The sequence below is a fragment of the Crocuta crocuta genome, unplaced genomic scaffold (genome assembly GCF_008692635.1).
Source record: "Crocuta crocuta isolate KB4526 unplaced genomic scaffold, BGI_CrCroc_1.0 scaffold233, whole genome shotgun sequence".
NCBI classification, from domain to species: domain Eukaryota; kingdom Metazoa; phylum Chordata; class Mammalia; order Carnivora; family Hyaenidae; genus Crocuta; species Crocuta crocuta.
In genome coordinates, this window is record NW_027529526.1 from 790,767 (window position 1) to 807,619 (window position 16,853).

The 16,853-nt window shown below is 52.1% G+C and overlaps 1 protein-coding gene across 1 annotated transcript in view; it reads right to left on the reverse strand.

Annotated features, from left to right (window-relative positions):
- Positions 1-1,174: 1,174 nt before the first annotated feature.
- Positions 1,175-16,853, reverse strand: part of NAV2 (neuron navigator 2) — a 270,778-nt gene continuing 255,099 nt past the window's right edge. The window contains 6 exon segments of the mRNA XM_077761085.1: positions 1,175-2,868; positions 5,580-5,783; positions 12,235-12,353; positions 13,287-13,483; positions 15,312-15,383; positions 15,591-15,745. Coding sequence (XP_077617211.1) covers positions 2,743-2,868; positions 5,580-5,783; positions 12,235-12,353; positions 13,287-13,483; positions 15,312-15,383; positions 15,591-15,745 — 873 coding nt within the window. The 3' untranslated portion in view covers positions 1,175-2,742.

Below are 16,853 nucleotides of genomic sequence, written 5' to 3' on the forward strand. Positions count from 1 at the left end.
GAGAAGACTTTTGGCTTCCATTGGTAACTCAACATAAATGTTGCATAGAATTTCATATATCTCAAAATTAGCCTAACTGTAGAAAAAGGCAAAATGGAAGCATTTCGGACAGAGCCCTAAATGAGTACAAAGTCACTTTGTCAAAGGTGAGTGACACTAAAGTAAAATAGGACCAAAATAAGAAATGTGCATATCAGACAACCCTGCTTCCCGAAACTTTAGGAAGGACACGGAGTTGTGAATCACACGAGGGCTATACTACTTGAAATCACCGGTCACTAGTCAGGCAGCACCAGGGACAGAGGTCTCGGTTCTGAGCCTGGACCCAGTGGGAGGGAAGGGAAGTCTGTAGGAGAGAGGAGGAGAGGAAGAGAAGGTATAACTAAAAAAAAAAAAAAAAAAAAAAAAAAAAAAAAAAAAAAAATATCAAAAAATTTNTAAAAAGTTTCAAACAATATTGGCAGGTGTCTACTCACAAGGTGACTGGGAAAACTGCCCCCAAGGAGAAGTCCATTTTACCTCCTCCCAAATTCACAGTATGAGCGTGTAAGGTCATCGTTGGGAAACAGATTGAGAAGGACCACTCTTCAGGTTTACCAGAAGGCTCAGGGTGTGGCCCGTGGTCACAGGCTAAATTCATGGTTTAAGATTTTTATGAAAAAAACTAAACAGAACAAGACACACTCACACACCCAGATGGCTAATGAAGGCTGCGCATAAGAGAGTCTGAGTTTATGGAGAACAAAGCACGGACAGCACGTAGAGGTTTTCCATTCACCAGCTAGTGGGACATATTCTCCTTTTTCTTTAAGGAGGAAGAAAATGGTGTCGTCCAAGGTCATGTGAGCAGTTTCAGGTCAAGTTCTTATGGTAAGAAAATGAGAAAAAGTGTACAGAGATGGACCTTCAGAAACAGGAATGGGGAAGATAGAATAAAAACCCTGATCATTAACAGAGACACCCCTACTGGGGTCCAATAAAGATTCTCTTTATAAAGGAGAAACAAACAAAGATTTACCGCTCTCTGTAAAGAAAATACCAGTATGTTGAAGACACATACTAGCAGGGTATGTATCAGCAATGTCATGTGGACTTGAAGGAACTTTTGCCTTTTCCTGCATAAGACAGACCACTGTCCAGTCAGAGTGTTAGCTGGAGACTGATAAGAACCTAGAAAAAAAAATATGCATCTTTTCTTTTTTTGTTGTTTTTTTTCTTTTTCCCATGGTCACGCATCCACACAAATGAGTCTTTTGGATGAGAAAAGTCACAGCAACTTGAGTCCTCCTAATGAGTAGATGACTTTTTAGCCCTGTTTGCTCTGATGGGGAAAACAACAAAATGGACTCCAGGCAGGCACAACACTTGTAAATGAACACGGTTAGTACAAAACCAGTAAGGCATCGCTTTGGGAAGGTCAGCACCGAAGAGGTCAGGCAAGACTCGTCCGGACGGAGGCCGGGGCTTCTGGAAGGGAGTGGCCGCCGGCTCCTGGCTGAGTTGCGTCACGTTGGTTCTGAGGAAAGTGCAAGTCTTTTGCGAGGTGACCTCAGCACCCCCACTTGAGGTTGGGGCTGGCACGCCTGAGGTGTCAATGTGCGTTCTGAAGCCTCGAGGACGAGAAGGAAAGGCAAGGTCCCGGCTCACCCACGCGTGGAGGATGGGGTCCTGGTCCACTAGGAAGGACACAACCACCTCCCCTCCCCCCAGCCACAGCAGGAGGTGGCGAGGTGTAAAACCGTGAGGATGGACAACTGAAAAACCAGAACTCAGCAGGACCAAACCGAAACTCAACTCCTGCGGTTCTTTCTTTCACCAAAGGACTGATTCTGACCAAAGGGCGGGNGTGGGGGTAGGGGGGTGGGGGAAGGAAAAATATTCAAACTCAAAGAGTCAGAAAGAGGGAAACTCAACCTCATTGGCAAAGGGGTAACCAGTTCTCCAAAATAGACCAATTCTCACTGTACACAGTGTTTGCAGAAAGAAAAACCTGATTCATTTCTAGAGGAGGCAGTAGACACATGCTGTCTGCATGGTGGCCACATCCGCTCACGCTCAGGGATCGACTGGAGGCTGCCGGATCTGAAAGGTGTGGTTGAACTGGAACAGGCAAAATACCTCTCGGGTAAGGAGAGCACCATTTAAAAAAGCAAAACAGAGGTTTCCCTGTGTTGTAGCTCTGTAGCGCCCTAGTTAACACAGTTCCCTTCCGGGGTCGGCGGGGTAGAAGGCAGGGAGGCGGATGTGGGGGCGCTGGTGGCACCACCTGGTCAGGGGGCTCTGTGCTGAGTGAAAGCTGTGGAGCGCACATTTCCAGCTTGGCTCCAGCCTCGTCTGCCCTGGACAGCTCCCTGGCAGGATGCTGTTTGGTTTCAGAGCTTCTAGTGGGTTCTTGGTTTCCTTTTTTTTTTTTTCTTTTATAATCTTTTCATTTCAACGGTGATGATCCTTTCCCGAGAAGTATCTTCAGTGTCTTAGGGAGGTCACAGCAACAAGGCAAACGATAATGAAAATAAACAGAAGATAGTGCAGTTCTCACTGTGGAGGGAAGTGGTCCCAAGGCGGCTGGCCCGCGAGGCCTGCGCCCGGGTCAAGGCTGGAGGACGAGGGATCTGGGTATCCTTGCGGCTCTCACGCTGCGGCCGGGCGCTGGCTCAGGAGGGCATGTTCAGGATGGTGCAGGGGACGCAGGTGGAGAGGGCGTGGACGGGGGAGGTGGGGAGGCTCCATGGCTGGCCCCCGTCACAGAGTGGACTCTAGGGACGAGTCCAGGATATCATCATGATGGCTGTTGCTGTTGGAGTCGCTGTCGTAGCTCTGGGGGCTGGAGTAGTTGGCTGCCTCCTGCAGCCTCATCAGCATGTTCATCTGGGGAGAGAGTGAGAGCATGAGCAGCTTTTGGTCTGGGGCTGCCCACCTCCGCCCTTTGCCAGGCTCACGCTCCCTCCTCCAGCCTCGCTCTGGGCTGCAGCCCACAGCGGGGGCCGGGGACACAAGTGTGGACCACGGACCGTGCTTGCAGGGCTCGTATCCTGTCTCTACTCCTTACTAGCTGCACAGCCGTGGGTAAGTCAGCCAACCTTTGGCGCCTTAGTTTCTTCACCGGCCACATGTGAACAAAAATCATGCCTGTCCTACCACCTTATGGTGTGGATTGAGTTACCATATGTAGAGCACAGAAAACAAAATGGGAAGTCATCTGTGAATACAGTATTTATTTTTTATTTGGAAAGGACACACCTTACTCAAGCACAGGCCTCAAACTGGATAAAGAAGCCAGTCCGGCGTCCCTGCTGCTGGAACAGGTGCATCAGCACTGCGGACGTCTGACACACACGGCCCCCCCTCAGGGAGCAGCAAGCCCACGGATACATCGGGCTCCGGCCAGAGGGCAGCCCGGAGCCAGCTGTGCGCCCGCTCCTGTCAAGGCCGCCACGGAAGATAAAAGACAGCACCAGTTACAGGCAGAGCCACAAAACACAGAGAAACCTGGATTCCACGTCGGGAAACTCTGGGCAAATGACCTAACATACCAGAGCCACCAGAGTTCCTCACTGACAGAGTAGAGGCGACAGTAGCACCTGTTTCTCAGAGGGGTGAAGTAGGGAACAAAATGACATGATGTGCATTAGATGCTCAGAATAGGGCCTGGCATGTGCTAAGTGTTCAAGACATGAGATCTGCTATCACCATCATCATTTGACTTAAAGAGTATAAAGGGTGTTCTTAAGCCTTCCCTGGTCTGCAGTCTGTTGGTCATTTGTTTAGGAGTGAAGGGGGGAATTAGGAACTTATTTGCAATGGTCAATTGTGTATTTTATATTGTATTTAGCAAGTAAGTAGGAAAGTAGGTCTCTCTGAGCAAAGCCAAGACGCGGTGCAGCTGGGCAGGAAATCCAGCTGCTTCCTAGCCAACTGCCCCTGGGGGTCGTGTACGGTGTCCAGTGAGCCAGGGCACAGGACACCATCAGCTGGGGTCCATCTGCAAAGCCATGATGAGGGAAGAGGTGGAGCGGTAGTACCATGGACCATCCTGTGCAACCATAATTATTCACTCATCAAACATCCCCAGTGTATTTACAGTAGGTGTTCTGGAACAATAACGAGTCCGTCCTGTTCTCTCGGAGGTCTCCGCCTCACGAGAGAGAGAGAGATACCAGTACACAAGAGAGCTATCCTAACAGAGATCTCCTGCGCTGGGCAGGGAGAAACAGCAACTGTAAAGTGGGCTGACGGAGCTGGCACAGCTCCCTTCTGAGGGTCTGGGGTTGGAGAGAGAATTCTGTTCCAAGAACTCCAGGTTTTACCTAAATCCCCTCAGGTTTAATTAGGGACACGAATATTCCCAGGTAAGAAATGAGGGTCCGGGGGAGGAAGGAGCCATTCTTTCCTCTAGATACCTCCTCAACTCTCTCCTAGTCATGAGGGAAGACCTCATGAGCCCATGGTCACAAACAGATCTCCACGGCTCTGGCTTTTAGCCATCATTAATGGTAGAAATGGGCTTTTTAATCCTTTCTTCCACAAAAGTCTAATCCTTTCTTCCACGAAACTATTGTTGTCCAGACGCTGTAAATTAGGTTGTGCGTAGTAACAAATAATAACACCGTTTAGAATAGAGTTCCTGTTTGAAAAGTCTCAACAGGACCAAGGCTCCTCACTGCCGCTGCCAGTCGGGAGGATGGCAGACAAGCCAAAGCAGCTATGATTATTTTTATCTAGTAAATCAGTTAGTCATCAGGCATTGAACAACAAGTTAGCTGTCTCGTAATCCTGCTGCATCCCTTATGAATATGCTCTTTCATTAAGTCATGCAAGTCATAGTCTCTGCTGTGTTTTTCCTTTTGCCTCAGCTGCCAAGGTAGCTCAAGGGTAAACTGAAGGCATGATAATGGTCACTTAAGGATGGGAGGCTCTGGGATACGTGCTTCCACCTTCTTTTATAGAGCTTTTGGTTTATTCAGATCTAATTTCGCAGGGGGACTATGTATGGGTCTCATAGGCAGGGAACACCATAATTAGAGTGTTATTGTCCCTGGTCCAGGTTCTTCTCCAAGGGCCTTTCTTTGCTTTAGCAATGGCGGGGGTAAATAAGAAACCCGGGCAGTGTTAAAGGCTTCACTCCTGTCACTGGCCTTAGGAAACGTATTCAGGCCTCCCTGTCCTTTATGAGTCCCTCCTGCCCTCAAACCTCTCCCAGCCTGTGCTCCTGATCTGCTGGCTTGGGCTTCTGCTCCTTAGCAACCTCTGCCTCTGCTCTGTTACTAATGGGAGACATTAACGGAGAAGGACGGTGCAGGATAAAGGTGGCACCCAAACCAGAGGGCAGAGAGTGGTACAGGGATGTTTGCGGGGAGGGGGATCAAATTCTTCACCTGTTACTTTATACCAGAGCACATTTCAGAGGGTTAAAGGACAGTGAGAAATCGACACCATGGAAGAAAATAGTGGCAAAAATGTGACTAATCATGGGATGGGTCTGGCCTTCCAAAGCAAGACCCTGGCTCAGTCATGTCTGTATTCCCAGCATGCCTTGCATGACAGATACATAGTAAGCGCTCTGGGAGCTGAGGACTCACCAGTGGGTCTCCCTCAGCGTCACTGGGGGGCATCTGCTTGCTCGCAGACCCTTCCCGAGGTATGGAGTAGCCATCAAAGCCGACGTCCTCAGGCCGGAGCTGCAGCAGGGGAGGCCACTCGTGTTGCTGCGGGCTGGCTGCCCAGGGGTAGGTGTCCATCACCCACTTCGCAGGGTCCTCCCAGGGGGCCCGCCTTCCATAGAGCTGAAAAGAGGCAAAGAAGGAATCGTCTGAGAGTAGCTGGAGACCTCTTCTGCAGGCCTGGTTTAGCAGTCATCTGAGAAACTCCTCAAGCCCAGCTTCCCGCCTTCCCTGATGGTGGAATTAGGCACACACAGCTTGATGTGCTAAGACTGAAGGCAACATGACCTAGTGGGGGGCGTCAAAGGCACTGACTTTGGAGTCGGATGACCTGGGTTCACATCTTAGCTCTGCCACTGCCTTACTGTGTCACCCTAAACTTCAAGCTTTGCTGACCCGATGTGAAAAGTAGCCACTGGGGGGTGGGATGGCGGGGTGGGGGGAGACAACCATGTGAGTTGAAGCATTTGCCAATTTCTGTGGTGTAAATACACCCACTGTGGCCAATTTCAAACTACGAATATGCTCTCACTGAACTTGGAGTTGGAAGGAGGTGTTGACCATCAGCTCGCATAAAGCTGGCTTTAGTATCCCACTGGGGGCGCCCTACCCCAAAGATGCCCTCCCACACAGATTGAGTGCTGGGCATCCACCCCACAGGCAGGGGTCACCAAGAGCCCCAGTTTGATAAAACCCCATTTCTTGAAGCAGATCTGACTCCCAGAGCCCCTCTAAAGCAGCGTTGGTCACTTTCAAAACAGCAGACTGTTAACAGAGGTCACACATGGGTATTGGAATTTTAAGTATCTCTCTCATGTAGCCTTCAAAACTGTCCATAACAACTAATTTGCTCTTAAAACAGAAAACTACATTATCGCTTAATTTAAGACCTTTCCTTAAGCCTTAAATAATGATAAAATTATTCTAGTGACTTTTAAAAATATCTATTTATTTATTTATTTAGGGAGAGTCAGTGAGCGAGTGTGGGGGTCAGCAAGCATGTGAGCAGGACAAGAGCAGAGAGAGGGAGAGAGGGAGGGAGGGAGGGGCAGAGAATCTCAAGCAGGTCTCATGCTGTCAGTGAGAGCCTGACATGGGGCTCAATCCCAGGAGCCGTGAGATGATGACCTGAGTCAAAATCAAGAGTCGGGCGCTTAACAGACTGAGCCGCCCAGGAAGGCGCCCCCTCCAGTGACATTTACTAGCAATGTCAATAAACATGTACACTCTGGGGCGCCTGGGTGGCTCAGTCGGTTGAGCGTCCGACTTCGGCTCAGGTCATGATCTCACAGTTCATGGGTTCGAGCCCCGCACCGGGCTCTGTTCTGACAGAACTAGCTCAGGGCCTGGAGTCTGCTTCGGATTCTGTGTCTCCCTCTCTCTCTGACCCTCCCCTGTTCATGCTGTCTCTCTCTCTCTCTCTCTCAAAAATAAATAAAATATTAAAAAAAAAAAGAAACACGTACACTCTTTCCAAGGACAAGAACCCAGGCGGCAGCACCTCCCAAGGCTGGACCCTGAATACGGTGTGGCTAGCTGTCCTCTCCGTCCTTCTTCTCTAACAGCTCACAGTGTGCTAGCGGCGCTTTACGAATCTCTTGTTTAACTACCACATTATTCCAAGCAGCAAACCTACGACCTGAGTTTTCCAAAGGACGGGACAGGCCTGGGGAGGAAAGGCAGCAGAAGTGGAGTCCAAGTCTATCCACCTTCACGCACCACCGAGTCTAAGGACGTGTGGTAGATCTGCTCACGGCCCAGACAAGATGCACTCTCCCAGCGTGGTGCTGGCGGTGGCTCTGGGAGGCACTCTCTCTACAGGAGACCATGGGTACAAAGACCAAAGACTCCTGAACCACAGTGGCCATAGGGGGCACCAGCGTGAAAGTGTCCCTAGACCACAGCCTGTCTGTCTGATCTCTCTGCTCTCCCAGCTGAGGGGGGAGAGAGGACTTGCTAACAGACCAGAGCTGAACTCTGACAAAACCACGTCTATGCAAGTCACAGGTTGCCCCTGCTGGAAAGAACTGCGGTCACCTGGCCTCATTTACAGGATGGGGAAGTTGGGGCCTAGACAGAAGCACCAGATGTGAAAGGTTACAGAGCGGAGCTGGGCTGGGACCTCGGGCCTCAGCTTCCTTACCTGGGCCTCTCCCCTCTCCACCCCTCCTGACTAACTCCACTCTGAGCCACTTGGTATCAGCAAGAGCCACATGACTCAGCCAAAACCAGAGCAGAGAGGTGCGGACCAGAATGTCCACCAGACGAGGATGTGTCAACCTGGCTGACTCACCACTGCCTGAGGCACCTGTGAGCTTTACGTAGGACTCGTAGGACTCGCTGGGAAGCTGCCCGCCCTGCATGAGTGGCCGAGGTGCTTACCCATCTCTCCCCGTTAGCAACTGGCTCCATATGCACCCAACACACACATAGCTTCCTATGACCTCACTGTGTTCTCGGACGCTCGCACCCTCCCGGCTCACGCGCTGCCCCTGTCTGTCACTCAATCTTCCTTCCCCCTGGGGCAGTGGGGAGTCTCAGGCCTGAGAATTCAGTCCGGAGTTCTAAAGGCAACTCACAGTCTGAGTGAGAAGAGATCCCTTGAAGCTGTGCGTATGTGCACGTGCATGCACGTCGGGGAGGGAAGGAACACACACACATCTGGATGGTATTCAGAAGTGAAGAAGGCTGTTCTCGATTAGAAACATTCCTGCCACTTCTAAAATCTTCTCCCTCCAAAGGGAGGATTGGACCACCTTTCCTAAGCCAGACCTCCTTTGTGAGGCTGAACCAAAACCTGACTTCTAGAGCTGGTCAGGAGGAGAGGCTCCAGGCTGCAGAGCAACAGAGGCTGGGATGTAGAGCTCATCATGTCCTTAGACATCATATGACCCAGTGGTTTTTCAAATATTTACTCTTCCCCTGAGCCCACCACCGAGTAGTCTGAGCACCTTCGGGTCTCCACAGAAGACAGCTGGAGAAAATACTCTTCTGGTCTAAGCTTTTCAGATCACAGACAGGACACCTGAGGCTTACAGACAGGAGACTTGTCCAGGGGCTCAGAGCAGGTTGAGTCATCTGATAAATGGCCCAATGCTCTCTCTCCGTCCACCAGGGGGGCGCAGGGCTTCTGAGCTGCTTTGTAGCCTTTGGACGCTTTGGCAAATGTTAACAGGGACAGCTCCAAAGGGGAACAGGACTGGGAACTGAGTCATAAGACAAATGTACATCAGGCTCATGTGAACATCATCTGCAAGAACAGAAAATATTTTTACAAGCCTCCACACTTGCCACTAGACATGTTCAAGGCCAGGTGATGAATGGTCGGCTAACTACTGTGGCAAGCAAAGGAATTAACATAAAAGCTCCTCAGCCCCACCGTGGAGCCCTGAGGCAGCTCTGGGAAGCAGCGGAGACAGTTGGACAGAGAGACAGACAGATGGGACATGCACTTGCCCCAAGGCAGGGAGGAGCCTGGCTTGCGCACTGGCTCAGGAACTGTGGGCCAAGACACCGGGAAGTAAAAGCTGGGCCTCTGTGAGACTTCTGACTCTGCAGCTCACTCCCCTCCTGGCCATGACCCTCATTCTGCAGGGACAGGTGAGGGGTCAATGACCCCACACAGTGCCCAGCACACAGGAAGTGTGGACTCAAGGTAACACCAAGGACAGTAGGGAATCAAACTTTTTTTAAGACAGAGAAATCCTTAGGGCGCCTGGGTGGCTCAGTCGGTTAAGTGTCCGACATCTGTCAGGATTTTGCAGTCCATGAGTTTGAGCCCCGCATCGGGCTCTGTGCTGACAGCTCGGAGCCTGGAGCCTGCTTTAGGTTCTGTGTCTTCTCGTTCTCTGTCCTGCCCCTGCTTGTGCTCTGTCTCTCTCTCTCAAAAATAAACATTAAAAAATAATTAAAAAAAAAGAGGAATCCTTTTGTTATATACAATCTTATGTAGAAAGTCACTGTATAAAATACAGTACTTTGTTCCCTGAGCCACCTGAGGCTTCTGGGAGTTATGGGGGTCCTTGGGACAGTCTGCAAATCACAGAAGTAAACAGAGGGATCAGCCAGACCTGGCTTCAATGCTGACCTATCATTCCCCATTGAGTGAACTTGGGTACCAGTCAAAACCACTTGTGAGCCTGGTGTCCTCGTTTATGAGGTACTCACTGAGCTGTTAGAACTAAATGAAATCATGCACATCAGGCCCCTTGCACAATGCCCAGCAAGTAGTGGTCCCTCAATAAATGTCAGCTGACTTGCTTTCAAAACCAGAGGCATGAAGAACACACCAGGTTTCCTCTTGAATCAGCAGATTCTGTGGGTTTTCTCTAGGTTCCCCAGGAGGAGGTCATAGGTTAGGGGCGAGATGGCTCACTTTTGAGCAATTTGGTAAAATGAAAATGCTAACCCTGGCTACCTCCCTCTGGTTGCTCCCACATTCTTGAAAGACTGTCTTTTAAATGACCTCATAGCACAGAGGAGCAATGACTTTTCTTGCCTCACATTGAACTTGAGTCCCATCAGATGGTGGCATGTCTCTGTTCCCTGCCCCAACGGACATTTTTTTTTTTTTTTTTACAAATAGTTTATTGTCAAATTGGTTCCCATNCCCAACGGACTATTCTATAGCCATCCCCAAATTCTTTCAACCTGTTGCCTCCTTGCTCTCAGTGGGAAAGAGACCAAGTCCTCCTTTACAGTGAACTCCAAGAAGGGAAGGAAGTTCAGACGCCATCTTTATAGCTATGCCCAGAAGGCCTTCTTTGAAATTCAGGTCCAAAGGAGCAGGGTGTTTGCACCTTCATCCTTGGGCCAGGGCCAGCTGATGTGTAGTTCAAGGCTGGAGCACAGTCTCCCCACTGTTGGTTTGTGCCTCCTTGGGCAAACGATGCCCTTATCCAACAGAGTCCGTGGGTTCTTCCAAGCACACTCTGAAGTTACTCCCCATCCCTCATCACAAGACAGATTTGGAGCAAAGAAGCAGCAAATGGACAACCGAAAGGTGAGGCAAAACTAAGAGGCAATGGTGCACTTCCTCTACCCCTAATTCCCTAGCTGCTTTTGAGCAGTGTGGGTCTCCCAGAGGTGCAGGGGACACCGCAGCCCCCGGAGGCCCTTGATGGAGACCAGAGAGGGGCTTCTGAAACAAAACAGATGTCAGGAATCCAGCACATAGGAGATCCTTCTACTGGCCCAAGAAAATAGGAGTGACTGCGTGGCTGCTTGGGTTTGTGGTGCTAACAGATCATCTGAATAAAGGCTGAATCATGTCCTGATGACCCAGGCCAGTGAATTTACCTACGTAGGGAGTTTCCACCATAAAGAGGTGAAATCCCTCAGGTCTTTCTTTATGAAAGCCATAGGACACAGGAGCAGTGCTGCCATCAATGAACGATCTTTGCATGTGGCTACGCAATGCTTCTGGGCTGACCCAAGGACCCTCAATTTCTTGCTACTCTGCCTTCACAGTGCACTTCTATTTCAACATGGCGGCCTGCGTTTACAGGATATGTGCTCCAGGCCAACAAAACAGCAGTCACGAGAAGTACAATACATTCTTTTCCTACATGTCCTGAACGCCTCTGAAACTGTAGGTGCTGCTGCAAGTTACAAAGCAGCCAGGCTCTGCCAAACGTGCAGAGGTGACAAGCATAGACCACAGCGATTAGCGGGCTTTACCCCATACATGCATGTGGGTGTGCCCACGGCAGCATCTCGTGTCTCCCATTGCCCAGTACAGAGGAACCCCTGGGGACATGGCTGGTTCAGCTGTGCCTGATGCCTGCTGTTACTCAGCAAGAAAGCTGCAGCCGCCTCCTGGCTCAATGGGGCCGCCGTTGCCAGCTTCAATTCACTGCTACGCTTCCAGCGTTCAATGCCGGGCTGAATGAGAAGTAAAGGATGCTGCCTTCTTGCCACTGCAGGGCCAGGACTTGCAGCCTTGTGGGCCCCAGGGTCACCGTGGAGGGGTCCTGGGGACAGGTAGTGAGTGCCATGGGGCCGGAGCCTCAGAACCTGGAATTTGAGCCAGAGGCCTGGACTCAAATCCCAGATTCCTCAAGTTTCACTTTTATGTTCTTGGGCAAGTCATTTACAGTCATTTATTCTCTTTGGGCCTCAGCTGTCCTGTTCTGAAAAATGAGACCAAAACAATTTTTTTTTTTGCTCAAGTCCCAGGACTAATGCAGGGCTTGAATCAAACAGCTGATAGGAGAATACTTTGCAAACTGTGATGTGCTACACACGTGTGCCTCCACTTCTTGTGCACTGGGCTGAGCACTTTTGGCCATGACTGCACTTAGCGCTCACAATAACCCTTCATGGCAGAGAATTATTATTCTCTTCTTCTATCAGTGTGGCACAGAGGCTGAACGACTTGCCTGGGGTCACACATAAGAGTGGCAGGGCCAGGATTTGCAGCTGAGTATGTGTCCTACTCTGTGCTAGGCTGATGGCCTCACCAGTGAGGGGCTGTCATCCCATGTCAGCCACACGCCTAGAGGAAGAGATAACTCATCTGGTCACCAGAATGACCCCCAATGTTGAGGAGGCCAATGGCAAGTGTGTGCCTCACCTGGAGTCCTTCTCTGACGGCTTCGAGCAGATAGGGGATAATAGAGTAGTTCCACAAGTCGGTGAACCACACCCTCGAGCCATCCACATCGATGGGGCAGGACAGGAAGAGCCGGGGGCCTGGGGAGCAGAGGGAAAATCAGAGCTGAAACTGGGGGGTTAGGAGAAGCCATGTTCCTGAACAAGCCTCACAGGAGGGCCCCCGTGACTTTTCTGAATGTCAGCTGCCGGGTGGTGGGCACAGAGCAGTACACTTGGGATCCCTAACCCCCCTCTCGGATCGCTCTTCCCCAGAAAATCATGCAAAAGACAGGAGAGGCTTCACAGAGAAAGATGTTCACTGCAATATTATTAATCCTGAAAGAGAAGCACATGAAATGTCCAAGAGAAGAAAAATGGTTAAGCAAACGGCAGTATACCCGCATTCGCTTATTTTGTAGCCTTTGGAAAGGACTGTGAAAATGGAGAATGCTCGTGGGACAACGGGAAATAAAAGAGCATGCAGCGTGCATGCTATGAGTGTAACTATACGAAACATGTCTGTCTGCACACGGATAGAAAACAGAAGCTCAAATTAAGATGAAGATGTCAGGATGGGGGAATGATCAGCGGCCTTTTTTTCTCTGAACCCTAAGCTTCAGGAATGTTGATAACACTTTATTTTTAAAGCAAAGCCAATGCAGTAGGATTTTTTTGCTCCTGTGGGAGCCTCGTCGTGGGGGCTCGTCACTGAGCCAGGAGTTTTGGCTTCGGCCTGGGCTGGATGCCCTTCGCTGCTGCTGATCAGTCCCGGGGCACTGGGCCGAGAGGAGGGTGGAGACACAGCACTGGAGGCAGATGACTCCCAGTCTAGGGTCTGCCTTGGGCTGTGACCGTCCCTCTGTCCCCTTCTCATCCGTGTGGGACAGTGCCGCGTCCAGCTGGCTTGTGTCTGTAAAGTGCTGTCCTGGCCAAGGCCCCGAGGACACTCATCTGAAGATGCTAGAGCTCCAGAAGCAGTGGCTGTCCCCCAGCCAGGCCACCCACCCACCCCTGCCCTGGCCTCCCACCTACCTATGGTGACGTCCGAGGAGCTGTGAGCCTCCAGGAAGCGGTTGAGGTGATGCCAGACCTTGGGAATCCAGTCAATGATTTTTACCAGCTCCACATTCCGCACCCGCCCACTGATCTCTGTTTCCATGAGCTTCCGTCTTAGGAACCGGCCAAGGAAGCCCTTCACGGGTTCTGTGTGGTTGGCACAAAGCACCCACCTGGAGGAAAGTCAGCAGCGCTTTTCAATGATGATGACGGATAAAAACGACACCAACCTCCCCAATCGAAGCGCAACAGATCTGGAGAGTGTCTATGTTAACAGGACAGGCCTCACTGGACACCAAACACTGCTCTAATGCTGGACCCACATGAACTCCCAGGTCGTCAAAGCAGCCCTATGACTGCCATCCCCATTTCATAGACAGATATGCTGAGGCTCAGACAGGTTGCACAACTTGTCCAAGATCAAACAGCTCGTTAATAGAAGGGCTAAGATCAGAACTAGGACAGTCCAGCCCCAGAGTCTGGGCTCTAACCATTGAGCCTGCTGCCTCCTGTGTTGGAAGTCAGGCCCCGTGCCGGCCTCTTGAGCTCTAACCAAGACTAAGACGCCGTCCCTGTTCCCCAGAAGGTGCACAGTCCAGTGGAAGAAGCAGAGAAGCAAACAGAGGGATGAGACATAATGAAACCCAGAGAAGTAGGGGAGTCTTCTCAGAGGAGGGGACGTCTGAGACCAGAGGGGCTGGGGTGCGGGCCGCCAACCACAATGCAGCATCTGCACGGGCACGTGGGGTGTGTGGGGAACTGCCGGAGATTCAGAGCAACCAACGTAATTCAGTATTTAGGCTTGACCAGCCCACCTGAAAGTCTCATTCCATTCTGGAACCAATGGGGAACCACCGAAGGACTTTAAGCACGAGGGCTTTATGGTCAGATTTGAATTCTAGAATGCTCACTCAGCAGCCACTGGCCCAGGAGATGGCCTGTAGGGAGGCCCACTGGTCACAGAATGATTGCAGCGGCGTGCTGGGAGATGGGGTGGTGCAGGGGTGTGCTGGAAGATGGGGAGGTGCAGGGGTGTGCCGGGAGACAGGGAGGTATAGGGGTGTGCCGGGAGATGGGGTGGTGCAGGGGTGTGCTGAGAGATGGGGAGGTGCAGGGGTGTGCCGGGAGACGGGGAGGTATAGGGGTGTGCCGGGAGATGGGGAGGTGCAGGGGCGTGCTGGGAGATGGGGAGGGGCAGGGGCNAGGGGGGTGCTGGGAGATGGGGAGGTGCAGGGGCGTGCTGGGAGATGGGGAGGTGCAGGGGCGTGCTGGGAGATGGGGAGGTGCAGGGGTGTGCTGGGGAACAGGGCGGTGCCAGGGGCAGGAAGAGAAAGTGTGGACGAGACAGGACAGCCTGGGTGCAGAGGTAGCCACGATCTCAGGCCTGGGGGAGTCAATATTTCTGACAGTTATGATCAGGTCCACTCTCAATAGATCTCCCTCTGGGATGTGTGCAGAGTGGCCCGTGTAAAGGAGTCGTGCATCCCCCCGGGCCCCCCGCCGAGTGGCTTCTCAGCTGCATGTAAGGGCCCAGGCAGGAAAGGGGGTGGTGTAGGGCACAGGCAAGCAGAAGCGCAACCTTGCACGACCGAACTAGACAGCTACTCCCACGTCCCTGTGATGACAGCTCCCTGGTACAGCGCTGGGGCAGAGGGACTCGCCAGGGACTCACAGGCCCACACACCCAGCGGCAAGGGGACATTCAGAAGCAAGAGCTTCCGTTGCTCATGTTCACTAGGGATGGAGAGACGCAAGCCCAGAGCCGCTCCCCTGACGCTGCCACCCCAGGGCAGAGAGTCAGGGAGACCTGGGCTCCCGTCTCCACTCTGCCACCAACCGGCTGTGTGACCTCACATGAGTCAATTCTCTCAGCCCCAGTCTCCCCATTAGCAAGATAAATTTAACTAGTGAGGTTGCCGTGAGAATGAAATGAGTGGGGCCGGGGAGGATGCCCGGCAGGAGGGCCAGCCCCATGCAGGCCCCCCAAAAGCAGTCCCTTACCTGAAGTTGTGGTGAAGCTGCAGGTTCGGGGTAGAAGAGGTAGCCTGGTTCATGGTGCCAATTATGTAAGGGCTGTGGGGGCAGGAAGTAAAAGGAGGTCCTGTGACTCAAAGTCAAGCCAGAGCAGGTGCTCACAGAGGCCCACATTGTGTGAGCGTCCAGGCAGGTGGCTGGTTGCCCCCCCCACGCCGACCCCCCATGTGAGCACAGTGCCCGCGCAGCACACGTCACGCGGCCACCGGCATCCTGGGGGCCAGGAGGCCCGGAGCTGGCCTTTACCATTTGTGGTCCTTGCAGTTGAGCAGCCCATTGAAGATCTCGCCCAGGCTGCTGACGTGATGCAGGTTGTCCAGGATGATGACAAGGGGCATGTCCACAGCATTGTTCTCGCTGGCGCACTGGTCGGCAAGGTTGGACAGGTACTGGCGCAACTCCTGTGGAGGACAGAGAAAGAATAAGTGGGTGAATGCACCCCAGAAAGATGCACGTGCTCAGAGCCTTCACTCTGCCCAAGGCCAACACAGGTGCAAAAGCCTTTCAGGAGGCCATGCGGTGAACAAGCGTTGGTGCCCATCTAGCACAGAGCATCTGGCTGGGACTCAGGAGATGCTGGGTGGGGAGGGCGTGAGGAAGGCCTGGGTCCAGCTTCCTGGAATTCACTAGGTAACAGAACACCTTCTGCCTGGGGCAAGAGCACAGCACCGTGGGGTGCCCAGGCATGGTTTTGTGTCCCTGCTTTGATACTTCCCTAGAAGTATTGTCATTCTTCTTGATACTGCTTATCAGCACCCCCCCCCCTCCAGTAAGCTCGCACCTGCCTGAGAGCTGATTACACAGAAGCCCTTGATTAATCAATATAGCAAAGGAGTCATTCCCCCACACAGGCGAGCACTGCTGATTGGTGCCATTACAGACAGAAATCCAACAGTGCAGGGCCAGTGGGTCTACATGCACGGGAAGCCCTGGAAGGTCTGGTGGAAAGAGGCAGTTGTGGATAGAACTGTGGAGACGACATGGTGGACTGCCTTGAGCTGGAGCTGGTATGCAGCCCAGCACGGCTGGAGTTAGGGATACGTGTCAGGGGAAGGGGCGGGGAGGAAGAGGAGGAAGAGACTGAGCTGGCCCAACTTCCTGGCCCATCCAACCTACTGAAAGCAATCATCTGGGAACGAGGTCTAGGAATCTACATCTCTGAGCATGCCAGGTGATTCAAGGCAGAAGTGTCATTTCCCAATCACCTCTGACTCAGGGCCAGCCAGAGCGAACCATCCATCACCTCCCACTGTGTCAAACAGTGAATGAGTTTGAGAAAGCATTTCCCAACCCTTGCCCGGGCCTAGGTCCAAACATCTCAATCGGTTTCCATGAAGCAGGTTTGAGCCTATTTGCTGGCTTTGGAGTCTGAGACTCCGATGTGAGCCGTAGTCCATGGCTCTGCACCATCTGAGGGGTCTGAGGCACGTGGCCACCTGCCTCAAGCCTCAGGTTCTGCTTCTGTGATACCAAGGCAGCAACAACCTCTCCCTTGAGGATACAGTTGTA